At 41.0% G+C, this 13,282-nt stretch overlaps 1 protein-coding gene across 3 annotated transcripts in view; it reads left to right on the top strand.

Moving 5' to 3' along the window:
- Positions 1 to 13,282, top strand: part of CRYL1 (crystallin lambda 1) — a 151,147-nt gene that overhangs the window by 106,967 nt on the left and 30,898 nt on the right. For all 3 annotated transcript variants that reach the window (XM_004778259.3, XM_004778260.3, XM_045072397.1), the window contains exon 4: positions 8,701 to 8,862. In XM_004778259.3, coding sequence (XP_004778316.1) covers positions 8,701 to 8,862 — 162 coding nt within the window. The remainder of the gene's footprint in view (positions 1 to 8,700; positions 8,863 to 13,282) is intronic.

Below are 13,282 nucleotides of genomic sequence, written 5' to 3'. Positions count from 1 at the left end.
ATTTTGTATGCCTCACAAATCTTTGTTTTGGAAAGCCAGAAGTCTTGAGTAGGACAGTAGTGACTGAGGTAAACAGTTTTTATGCCCAGGATTTGACATACCTTTCCTTCTTTGAGGCGTTTACAGTGGGGATTTGAGTTAATCTATTTAGGAGTTCATCAAGGTTTAAGCTCTATAATTGCTGTGGTCACTATTGGTACACTACAGGTTTTAAATTCCTCAGTAATACCTTGTGTTTAAGATTAAGACTGGTTGGGGATGCCTGGGTGGCTCAGTCAGTTAAGCTGCTGCCTTCAGCTCAGGTCATGATCCCAGGATCCTGGGATCGAGTCCTGCATCGGGCTCCTTGCTCAGTGGGGAGCCTGCTTCTCTCTCTGCCTCTGTCTGCCACTTTGCCTGCTTGTGCTCTCTCTCTTTCTGACAAATAAATAAAATCTTAAATAAAACAAAGATTGATTGGCCCAAGGTTTTTTTCCTGTCAGTATCTTCACTTTACCTTTTAGTCTTCCCTTTGCCCTGCCCTTGGAGAGGATCTTCTTCTATATTCTCATTCTGATCCTCTCCCAGAAGTATTCTTCTGTTACTTGTTACTTTACACTTGCTAGCCTAGTGATGGGGAGTAGTGCGAGTGGCGTTTCTTGTGGTTCAGGTTAGGCCTTCATCTTAGGCAGGCATTATGTCTCTGGTGCTTGGGAATGTGGCTTCCTCAGTGCCCTTAGCTCTCTCTCTCTCTCAGCATCTATGCCTGTTCATCCCCTAGGCATAAGGATTTTTATTTCAGTTTCCTACACCCAACATAAAATGGGTTTTTGGCAATGGTAGGTTATCATACTATTGTCTCCAGTCAGTTAGGTGAATTAAAATGTATTTATTCACATACTGAATGAGTCAAATGTTGAATCACAATTGTTTCCAATTATTTCCCTTAAATTTTTCCTGTGGACATTTGAACTTCGAAAACCTTATGTCTACTGGTTGTAGTCCTAAGTGAACTGGAAAGTTATTGGGTCTCATCAGGCACTTGTAGGCTTGTCTGTCAGCTGTCCCGAACAGGAGGAAACCTGTCAGGCTCTTCTTAACACCAGAAGGTGTTGCAACACGGAACAGAAAATTTAAGTTGCTGGTTAAATCATTTTAGCATAAATATAGACTTGAGGAAGGACTTTTTTTTTTTTTTAAGTACTCAGTAAGCAACATTTAGCTGTCCTATCATAGGAATAAGAAGGAATCCTCCTGACACTGTTTTTGGATTAAACAGCACATAGATGTGTGGACTTTATGATCTAGGTAGTTGGTCCTATCTTTGAGCTGGCTTCCTAGAGGTCTTTAGCCAAAAATATTGTCTAACTTAATACAATAGTGAGATACAAGAAGCTATATGCTGTTTCTTTGAAGCTATATGCAAGATTAGAATGGCTGTTACTTTACTATTGTTTATATCAAAAATGGTAAATCTTTTTCTTCAAAGTTTGAGTGACATAGAGAGCTGAGTAAAATGAGGGAAAAAGACTCACTCTGCTTGGTACTCTCACTGTCCTTTCACACATTTGAATGAAGAGGGGCTCTTCTTTCCTAAGAGAAGTGGCCTCCTCAATGAGCAGAAAAGGTAAAACTAGCCAGACCAGTGAATCAACTGATGACCCAAAGGGTGACAAAAGCTGCTGACAGCTCCTCCTTATGCCTAGGCTCTCAATTCTTAAAATAGGATTCATTTTCTTTTAATTTAAGGCTGTGACTCATGGCTTCAGTCTTTTTTCTTTTCAAATGAGGAAGGATTGCAACTTTGTTAATAAAGTCTCTGACTAAACATATACCTGTTGGTAGGGTGTGTGTTCTCATTAACTGTTTTACCAAGAAGAGTTTTGCATTGAGTAGAGCCTTTAATTTGGGGGTAGTTAGTGCTAGAGAAACCCTTCAAAATCTTCAGTGGGAAAGTAACTTTTCCTTTCTTACCTAGAGGTTTAGGACTACTATAGAATTTTAGATTATTGTTAAATTCATCCTTGGGCCATCACTTCTTCTTCTTCTTCTTTTTTTAAGATTTTATTTATTTATTTATTTATTTATTAAATTTCTTTTCAGCGTAACAGTATTCATTGTTTTTTTTGTACCACACCCAGTGCTCCATGCAATACGTGCCTCCCTATTACCTACCACCTAGATCCCCCAACCTCCCACACCCCACCCCTTCAAAACCCTCAGGTTGTTTTTCAGAGTCCATAGTCTCTCATGGCTCACCTCCCCTTCCAATTTCCCTCAACTCCCTTCTTCTCTCCATCTCCCCATGTCCTCCATGCTATTTGTTATGCTCCACAAATAAGTGAAACCATATGATAATTGACTCTCTCTGCTTGACTTATTTCACTCAGCAAAATCTCTTCCAGTCCCATCCATGTTGCTACAAAAGTTGGGTATTCATCCTTTCTGATGGAGGCATAATACTCCATAGTGTATAAGGACCACATCTTCCTTATCCATTCGTCCACTGAAGGGCATCTTGGTTCTTTCCACAGTTTGGCTGGGCCAACACTTCTTATCATCTATTGTGAGATTCATTATCTTTTTTTCTTTTCAGTGCTCATGGGAAAAACAGACCCTTTTGTTCTGGACTAACTTTTCAGGGATGTTTGTATAATTAACCATCTTGGAAGACAGAGTGTCTCCTTCTGGATCAAAGGGCAGTTTTGTTTGCTGTCACCTTCTGGGGCATTGGTCAGGTGGGTTTGCTTATGGTCAGTTGTGAGGGATTTGTGATTCCTACTACAGATTGCAGTAGCTGAGTCCATCTATCACATATATACTGAACGAAGACAGATCAGTTCACCCTCAGGGCTTCAAGCTGTTGCAGAATTTGGGGAAGAAGGAGAGACACAAATGCCTGGACTTGAATGGAGTATCTTCCTAAATCAGAACAAATATTTAGTAAAAGAGAACAGAACTTTAGTCCATGGCAGATGGGACTCTATTTTAAATGTGTAGGTCCAGGAATGGGTATGATTGCCCCATGGGGTGCCAGAAAGCAGGGAGGTGTCTTGTGTTTATTCTTTCAGCTGTCTTTAGACATTTTCTCTAAAATAATATAATGATCAAGCAGAGTAAATATGTATTCAGTGAGCTTGTGGGGTATTGTATAAAACTGCATCACAGAATTTTTCATTCATTCATTCATTCATTGATTAAACAAATGTTTACTGAATAACTTCTTTTTGTCAGGCATTATTCTTAGAACTGGGAATATAGCAATAAAGTAAAAATTAAGATTCCTGCTCTCATGGAGCTTTCATCTTTGAATTCTGTTTTGTTGTAATGGTGTTTGTTTAAATATAGCCATTTTAAAAAATGTCAGTTCAGAAGATGGACGGTGTTCTCTTAGTATGTTCATTTTCTCTTGCATGTGAGATGTAAACTTTTAGAATATAGAAATACAAAATTTACTTCCTCCCTAGTTTTGGAGTTTGCATCGTGCTCATTTGTACCTTAGTATATACTCTGGATTTGCTCATGGGTTTATATTGGGGGGAATGGCTTTATGACATCTAGTAGGGAGGGAATCATTAAAATATTTTTACTTAGTATTAGACTACTAAATCTTAACATCGCTGATTATAAATTTTTTAATCACATAAATTTGATGCTTTAGAAACATTTTACAAAAACAAAACAAATACTTTACCAAATAATGAGAGTTAGTAGCATAAATGAAGTGGTTTTGTAGGCAGGGGACTGGAATTGTAATGTTACTTCCCTGTGGATCATGAGGTTCCTTAATGATCTTGGATCATTAAGGTTTATCTTTCTAAACTGGAAAATTTATATGCCGGCTAGTACTAGAAGAGGGATCAGATAAATTTGAGGTGCCTTTGAAGTATTCATGTGAAGATAGTTTGTGAAGGAGAAATAAAAGTGTGAGTTAAGTCTTTAGATTGGTGAGTTAAGCTGTGGGCTTGGTTTGGATTCCCTAGGGAGAGAATTTAGGTGAGAAGAGAATAGTCTGGGACTAAGTTTTGAGAAACTCTAGTTCTGTTTGATTGGTTTATGCCATCTTTATGATACTCTTTATTTTTCTTTGGATCTATTATGTTCTATTTCTGACTTCTTAAATTGGATGCTTGACTTGTTGATATTTTAGACTTTTTTTTATTAAAGAAATTTGAAGAATAAATAACTGTTTTAGTCATACCTATAAATTTTGACTTTTTGGTTTCTCCTCTGGACAGATAGAGTTAAGATACAGATGGCCTTGATAATGCTATTTCTGTTCAAAGTACTGTAAAATTATTTTATAGTTGAACATATACATGGTGACAAGTGAAAGTAGCTTTGTGATACTATAAAACTTGAGTTTTCAAAAATGAGAACGTTTTTATAAAACAGTGGTTGTCATCCAACAAAATATGTTGAATTTATTGTTTTACTCATTGCAGTGACAAAGTGTTTGGGCTAAAAATATCTAGTCCAATTATTACTAAAAAAAGCATCATATTTTAAATTCTATGTTTTTTTTCCTCCAAATCTCACATGTAGACCCTCTCCCTGTTCTCTGCTGCTTTGAGAATTGCTGCATCATAGAGATTGCCTGATGGAAATGCATTATATGTGTATTTGATATGGAGGCAAAACCACAGTCATATAAAAAAATAATTTATGTAGTCTTCTCAGATTTGTCACCCTGAATTTATAGATAGTCTTCATTGGTAATAAGTGGTCTCAGAGATTGATGTGATATCCTTCACATCAACTCATTTATTTTTCATTTTTCTCCTTAAAAATTCATTCCTTGGGGCATCTGGGTGGCTTATTTAGGCATCTGATTTCAGCCCAGGTTATGATCTTGGGGTCCTGAGATTGCCCAGCTTTGGGCTCTGTGCTCAGAAAGGAGTCAGTTTATCTCTCTCCCTCTGCCCCTATCCAGCTTGTGCTCTCTCTGTCTTTCTCAAATAAATAAAATCTGAAAAAAAAAAAATCTTCATGCCTTACTATTTTATGTTTTACGCTATTCTCAATACTTTGTTAAGTAAAAATTTTGTATTAAAAATCTTGAGTCTTCCTCATGAGAAATAGTATTTAGAAATGCAGTAAAACTATATGCTATTTGCAGGCTTAAATGAAATATTTTTAATTGTATTTTTTTCATGGCAAGTATTTTAACCCAGTTCTAAATAAATGATTTCATGTAAGGTACTAGAAATAGCGTTGGAATGAGGATGGGAATAGACTCATCCTCAGGATAGCAGTTGATACAGGTGCCACTTCAGCTTCTTGTCCACCCTCTGTGGATACCCCAGAAAGGACTGCTATTTAAAGCAAACAGCAATAATTCTGGTAACCTTAACACCCAATCCCCAGGAAGTAACGTTCGTAAATATGGTCTATGCTGATTTTTACTTTGGAAAGTTCTCTCTAGATTGGGTATGATTTGTTTTAGATTATTGTAAACTCTGTTTAGGGTTTGTAAGATGCTTTTAAAAACTTTATTTTGATGTTAAGGAAAATAATAAGCCTCTGGTTAGGGCACTGTAGAGTTTAGTGTCTGCAATAATGAAAATGTGAATAGATAAAATTAGAGCTAACAGACTTCATAATGCATATTACTTCCGTCTTCAGTTTAAGAATGAATTTCCTTCTGCCGTGATTGCAGTGGGTTTTAGCGCACCTTTCTTTTCTTGCCATGTCTTTCCCTATGTCTAATAGAATTGCTTTGCATGTAAAATACTTAAAGTATTGAGGCCTAATTTTGTTTTACTTTCTTTCTGGAAAGCACATTGAAGATTGCTTCCAGATGTTTTGCATTAACAAATGTAGATTTTCTAGCAACAGGACACCTATCTAAAATGCCTGAATTGATTTAAAAAAAAAAAATCAATGAAATTTCATTTTCCCCATGAAAATATTTGTTTTGGAAAATGTGTATTGTTGCACAGCAAGTGAGTAAACTTCAGAAGAGAGTTCTTATAAACTTTGCCAGGGAATTATCCAGCACACTGACTTGCCATGGCCATGCTGCTTTTCTAGAACATTCCTAATGAGTTAAATGCCCTCATGGGTAACTGACTAATAACAAAACACCAAAATTTATAAATGATTTACGTTTCAAAGTATAAGTAAGTTAGAGAGAATTAAAAATTATCCCTATAATACCATCATTCAGTTTCTTACTTTCAAGAAGGCAAGGGAAAAAGGAGTGTTTAACTTAGCCTTGCCTTTTCACTGTGTGATACTGCCTGAGATGGATGAACTCCTTTGGATGTACCAGGTAGGGTTGCGTTGAGAAGGCACTGGCTGAGCTCTCACTTGGTCACATTGCTATAGTTCACAGAGTGAGGTTGCTTTGCATTTAGGTTCTCAATTGTCTCACCATTTGGTACCTTTCTCAGCCCTTCCTCCCAGCGTCTCTTAGCTTTGCAACCAACCACAAGTGATGAAGGTCCTGATTTAACAGCATTTCAGAATTCATTTCTTAGACAAGGCGTATTAGCTCACTAATGAATAGCAAGGAAATGAACTCAAGGCTTGACATGGACAGAGGCATTATAATCCTGGCCCACCAAACTGAACACAGTTGTTACTATCAACAACAACAACAAAACTTCAAGCAAATGTGCCGTTAGAAAACCCTTACATAATTGTAGCAGGTTTGGGTTTCCTCTGGTTCAAGTTTTCTTGCCTCTTTGATAATCAAATGATCTGAAGAAAGGCATAGAATTTCAGGGGGGAATCTGCATGACAGGCTCACAATAAGGCTATTCATGAGGACTCTTTTATTAGTTTAAACTGTATCTGCATCATTCTTAGTCTCTGGCTTTACTACAAGGCTCCATTTAAACTTAACCCAACTTGCTGACTTAACTGATCCAGGAATTACTCAGTACAACCAGCCAGCTACTGTAGCTTTTTTTTCCTCCCCCTTTTGATAAGGGGATTTAATACAATGGCCTTTACAGTTCTTAAATGACTCCATTTTTTTTCCCCTGTCTTTGAGATGTGACGCTTATACAACCTTTTGTTCTTAATAAAATTTCACATAGTTTGATTATATTTTTTAAAAAATATAAATAAATACAATATTGGCTCCCTACCCTCAGAGTAAAACTTTTTAAATCTTGTAGAGGATATACAAATGGAGTTTGTCATTAGGTATTATTAAATCAAACTTGAATATATTTTCTACATTTTTGAGGGGTGATTCTCATATAATCACTAGGAATCCTTCAGCATTGCATGTTCACTTTTACACACTTTTGGTTACCTGCTGGTGTTTCTACCATTTCTCCTACCACAGTGCTAACACACTACTCGGGACATCCTTGGTTGGTCCCTGAGTAGCTGCGGGGAGGAGGGTAGGACAGAACTCTGACATCAGAGTGAAGAGATTCTCAAGAATATATTTGGTACCATGTCACATCGAGAGTAGAGGTGACCCACGCTTTAGACCCACACCTCAGACTAGTGGGTCTCAAACTTTAGTCAGAACAACAGTCATCAGGGTATTTGATAGAATTACAGATATCTGGACCCCACCCTCAGGGACTGATTCAGCAGGTCTGGGATGAGGATCTGAGAATCTGCATTTTTTACAAGCACCCAATTAGGTTTCTTTCTTTCTTTTTTTTTTTTTTAAGATTTATTTATTTATTTGACAGAGAGAGATCAGAGGCAGGCAGAGAGAGAGAGGAGGAAGCAGGCTCCCTGCTGAGCAGAGAGCCCGATGCGGGACTCCATCCCAGGACCCTGAGATCATGACCTGAGCCGAAGGCAGCGGCTTAACCCACTGAGCCACCCAGGCGCCCCCAATTAGGTTTCTAATGCTGATGATTACCCAACCATACAGAGACCATTATCTTATAAATTCATGAAACCTCCCTGCAAGGCCTCTTGCCTCCAGGTAAGCCGCGACCTGTCTGGGGTAGGAGTGACTGCTGTGTGGTTCCCCAAGGGAGTTGGTGGCAGGAGGGAAGGGGCGCCTCTAGTATTTCTAGCTCTGGAGCAGCTTGAGTATCCTTCTCCCGCTCTGCTTCCTTCTGTAGCAGGGCAGTCCCCACTGCGTGTATCACATTCCCAGGAACAGGCCTCACCTTTGGGCCTGCACTTGGATGTTTGAGAATGTCATCTCCCCCTGCCCTGGCTTTGTGCGTGATTAGAATTTCAGAGCAGTGTTATCTGCAGCACTTAATCCAAATTTGCTCTTCTGTCCTCTTCCCATGCCCCTATTAAAGTAATTTTAGATTTTTAGAAACAAAGGTCCTTTTCAAAAGGATTTCCCTTTAGAAATGGATGTTCAAGAAGTCTTTTGGGAATTATGGATGTAACATGTTCGTTCCTTTCGTGAAGATAAGATTTTTCCTTGAAGATAAGTTGATCCGTTGATCAGGACAGATAGGGAAAATAAGTGGTGTTGACTACTGTTGCTGTTTGTAGCATTTCGCCAAGGGTGCGTGTCCACCCCCATGGACTTGGCAGATTGCCTTATGGGAATGCTCAGACCCATGCAAAAATGAGAAAATACAGCTCCCATATACACGTCACCCAGTTTCCAGAGTTATGGAGATTTGGCTGCGTTTTTCGGAGGCTTTTTGTTTTGCTCTTAAATATTGCTAGTAGTTTTCTGACTGGTCATTTGGGGAATGAATCAAACATCACACATGCTTTGCTTGCGGCCTGAGTGCGGTATCATGAATAGTAATTTGAATATGTCCCTTTCAGGAATGTGTTCCGGAAAACCTGGAGCTGAAGAAGAAGATTTTCGCACAGTTAGATCAAATCGTTGACGATAAAGTTGTCTTGAGCAGCTCCACGTCTTGCCTCCTGCCTTCCAAGGTGTTCGCTGGCTTGGCACACGTGAAGCAGTGCATTGTGGCCCATCCCGTGAGTGCCTTAAACCTCAGGAACTGGTTGTATCTTATTCTGGTTCTCAGGAGCAATACATTTGGACTAATCTGCTAGTACATTTTAACTGCTTTATTGAGGTATAAGTCATATGCCACACAATTAAAATTGTATAATTTAGTGTTTTTTTATGGAAATATAGAAAGTTGTATGATACCGGCATTTTAAAAAATTTTTTATTTTTTTAAAGATTTTATTTATTTGACAGACAGAGATCACAAGTAGGCAGAGAGGCAGGCAGAGAGAGGAGGAAGCAGGCTCCCTGCTGAGCAGAGAGCCTGATGCAGGGCCCGATCCCAGCACCCTGGGATCATGACCTTGTTGTGCCCAAATTTCGAGACCCCTCCCCAAAGACGACCACCAGAGTCCAGAGTCAAAGCCAAACAGCAAGGGTCGTTTATTACGAGTTCGAACCTGGACCTCCGCGCACTCGTGGCCAGTGACACTAAGAGGTCCCGAGCTCAGGATCACAACACTTTTTATAGACTATTTTTGGGGAGGCAGGGACTTAGCATACATCATGGTATCTTGTAACAAATCGCCACATACCACGGGAAAATAAAAAAGGAACTCTAAATAATATGACTGGTGCGCTACAGAATGGGAAAAGGCTAGAAAGGGATTATTGGTTAGGGCAAAGGGCTCTTCAAACAAAGGGTCATTCTTCAAACTGCTGAGTTGGCGCCGCTAGGGTATGTGTCACCCCAGGATTGACCGGGGTCTTCCCGTCAAGCCGTGGGGCACCAGATGGTTGTTATTTCTCGGCCCAGAGCTGGATGGGGAGTCCGGGAGCAGCCATTCTGTTATGTCCAATTCCAGGTGGGGGTTTCTCTGGCGTCAAATGGCTGTTATCTCTTGGCCCCTCAGAGGAGTCCGGGGGTAGCCATTCTGTAAGGTTCAATTCTGGGAGGGGGATGTGTGGTTACAGAGTGTCTATAGAAAGTCTGCTGGTATTTTTCCATCTCCTCATGGGTTAGCAAGCGAAAGTACAGAAGCAGAAATAGCGGTAATGGTTATAATTTAGGCATCTCAACCTGAGCCAAAGGAAGAGGCTTTAAACCACTGAACCACCCAGGTGCCCCAATACCAGCATTTTTAAAAAGAATTTAATCCCCAAATGCCTTGAATTGTACCTGCTTACCTAATGCCTAATGGGTAGAATGGGATAGAATGAGCAGTACTGACATACTTTCACCCTTATGTAACTCACCATCCAGCTAAAGACAGAGACTGCTAAACACAGAATTCCACTGTTGGGGAAAAAGGTACATTTTAAAAATGTATACACTGAGTAAGATTTTGCAGCCATGTCACTGTGCTGTGCAGTTGACTCAACACAATCCAGAGTAGGATCAGTGTTGCTAAAGTACAGATCCTGGGTCCTGCTCCTGAGATTCTGGTTCAGTAGTCTGATGTTAACCCCCCACCCCTTTTTCTTGTTCCCTTACACACATCTGTTGGGCAGACCTATTCATTGGGAGATCCATGGTGAGGTATATTGGACAGTGAGTTCCAAACCGATGTGCAGGCACATGGTAAATCTTTTTGAGATGAATGTGGTAATGTGAGGAAAGAGGAATCAGAGAGGAGATCTAGGGATCACTTGGTGGGAGTTTGAGAACCAACTGAGCTCCGTGTGACCTTGGAGAACTGGGACAGCCTGTTAGTATAGAAAAGCTGATCTAGCCAAGTCATAATAAATAGGATAGTGGATGACATGGCCACATCCCCCGCACTAGCAGGCCATTGGAGGCTGATGGAGAAGCTGGGGCCAAGCTGGGCAGGATGAGGTTGGGCTGACAAGGGAGGAGAGAGTGGGAAAGAACATAAGCAAAGACCCTGGGCTAAGAGCAAGTGTGGGGTGTACAGAATTGCGAGGAGACCAGTCTGACTGGAAGGGCACACATACCTCACATACTTGGGGAGTAGGAAGAAAAAGCTGGAAGGCTTGGGAAGAAACAGTTGAGTTGTACAGAATCTTGAGAGTTGCTCTAAAGAGCTGGGACTGGCTTAGGCACAGAGCAGCCTTGTGATGTGGTGAAAATGCTGCCTTTGGAGGGTAATTGGAAGGTTCTTTGTATGTTGAAGATGGCTGAGAGAGGGGAGCAGCTTCTTCACAGAATTGGGGCAATATTCCAAGCATGGGTGACCAGGGCCTCAGTGAGGCTGAGGGTCCTAGACTAAGAGCAGGGCAAATCCTCTTTTTGAGGCAAGAGTAGTTTAGAGTCAGGGAGGGGGGTTGTGTGGTAACAGACTTGCTCTGGGAACTGAGGAAAAAGGGGGGAGTCACAGATGCCTACTGGATTCTCTATGCTGAGAGGAGGAACTGCTTGGACCACCATTCACATGACGATATAGTTCTGGATATCCAGATGTCCTTCTACTGAAATACCATGGAAATTAGAGATTGGTCATAAAATACAGAGGCTTAGACCCACAGAACATGGAGGAAAACTGGTGACATCTAGCTACCACACAGATACACAGACATAAGAGGGACCTTAACTGAAGCATCCAAATACCAAGTGCAATGAAACATGTGCTATCTTTGCTTCTATGACATTTACATGTCTGTAAAAAGGACTCTCAGAAACGATAAACCACTTATTAGATTGATTGTTGCTTCAGTGAAAGGTGTAAGCCTCTTGCTTGAAAACTTCCAATTTCTAACCAGATATTTTACTTCTAAGTCAGGTAAAACAAAAGAAAAAAACAACGAAGTCTGATTGTTTAGGAAATGCCTCCTAAGTCCTTTAATAAGATTCCTTTGTTCATTCCACCTTTAATAAGGTGGGAATCTTATTAATTTTAAACCGCCTGATGGATGAGACTACACCTTACTCACTTTGCTCTCACACCTAACAAGGACCTCCGACTAGTAGTTCAGCCAGTGACTGTTGTATAATGACAGTTCTCCTACCATTCCAGGATTGTTCGCTTTTACTTCTTTAATCAAAGGCAAGCAGTGTAGCCAAAATAAGCTCAGACCTTATTTCAAAAATTAATCTCTTACTACTTTTGTAGATCATTTTATATCAAAGCTAACATTAACCAATGCAGATGAAATCACCCACGTTGACTGTCTTTGGAATTTTATCCTTTCTTTTGTGCTGGTGCTGCCCATTGTTTAATCATGCCATTGAGCTCAAGGAGAGTGGGGAAAAAAAGTGTCTGTGAACAATTCAACCTAAGCTGAAAGGACAGTCCCCGAGTAATCCAGAACCATTTACAGTCTTTGAGGAGCTACAGTTTCCCTTTAGCCCTGCAGGCCAAGCAGGAGAAGCCCAGCGCATCAGCTCAATGCCACTGCCTCAACTTTGTGCTCCTGTCACCCACGACTCTGCCCAGACAGGAAATAGTGTCAAGGGAAAGGAAGCCCATTCATGCCTCTGAAAGGCTGGGGCAAAAATGGAAAGTCAGCAGTTGTGAAAGATTGCTGCCTCCACCCCTCCACGGAAGAACCAGCAGCCAAGGAGTTTCTACATCCCATATTGTCTCTTGGGCACCTTTTCTCAGTATGGGGTGAGGAGATTTCAGGTCAGTCCAGTACGGGTGGGTGAGCGTGTTCTCTCAGCACACAGGTAGTTTGAGAACTTTGAGTAGGCTTCATAGACTAGAGCCAGGAGAGTGACAGGCTCAGGGAGAGGGGTTTCATGTGGCTCTTCTCTGGGTCTCTGCTGGTCTTCCTCTCGAATGTTTTTTATGTTGCCTTTGTCTGCCTCATCTCCTTGTGGGTGTGTGGAGGGGCTCAGGGATGGCCATTTGGTGGCTGGTGATTATCTGAAGGTTGAGTTGGGTTGCATGCTCTCTTGGTACGTAGATCTATGCTAACAATCAATCAAAGCAGCAGTTTTCTACTGACAGTTTCAGCCACACTTTACAACCTTTATTCCATTGGGGACTGGTGGTCCCATAGAGCTAAACAGTGCTGTTTTAGCCCATCAGACGCTCTTGGTACCACTCTTATGAATGTCCTGTAGATTTTGCTGCCTGGGAAGGACACACATCTGCTCAGGGGATATAGTCTGTAATGGAAATAGTTCCTAACGTACAATTCTCACGTAGGTTACTAGTCAGCCACAGAGCTATAACACAGCCTGGAATTAAATCAGGCCCTACCCGCGTAAGGTGCCCCAAATGTTCCCATCCGAGCACTCCTTGCCCATGCTTGCACCTTTTCTGACTCACTCTCCCACCTGACCCAGAACCATTTACCTCCATGTTGATGGTAACTTGAATGTTCATCTGTCTATGGAGAGCATGTGTGTATGTGTGCATGTGTGTGCAAGCAGTGCCTGTTTCACATGGCCAGCTGCTGCCTTCAGAAGGGCTGCCTTTCCCCCTCTGTTTATGGAGGGTGAGTTCAGGAAGGGGGGTGGGGCTTATCACTAATGAAAGG

This window comes from Mustela putorius, unplaced genomic scaffold, assembly GCF_011764305.1.
Source record: "Mustela putorius furo isolate JIRA1106 unplaced genomic scaffold, ASM1176430v1.1 tig00004035_pilon_pilon_pilon, whole genome shotgun sequence".
Classification (NCBI taxonomy): domain Eukaryota; kingdom Metazoa; phylum Chordata; class Mammalia; order Carnivora; family Mustelidae; genus Mustela; species Mustela putorius.
This window is presented reverse-complemented; position numbering and strand designations above follow the sequence as displayed.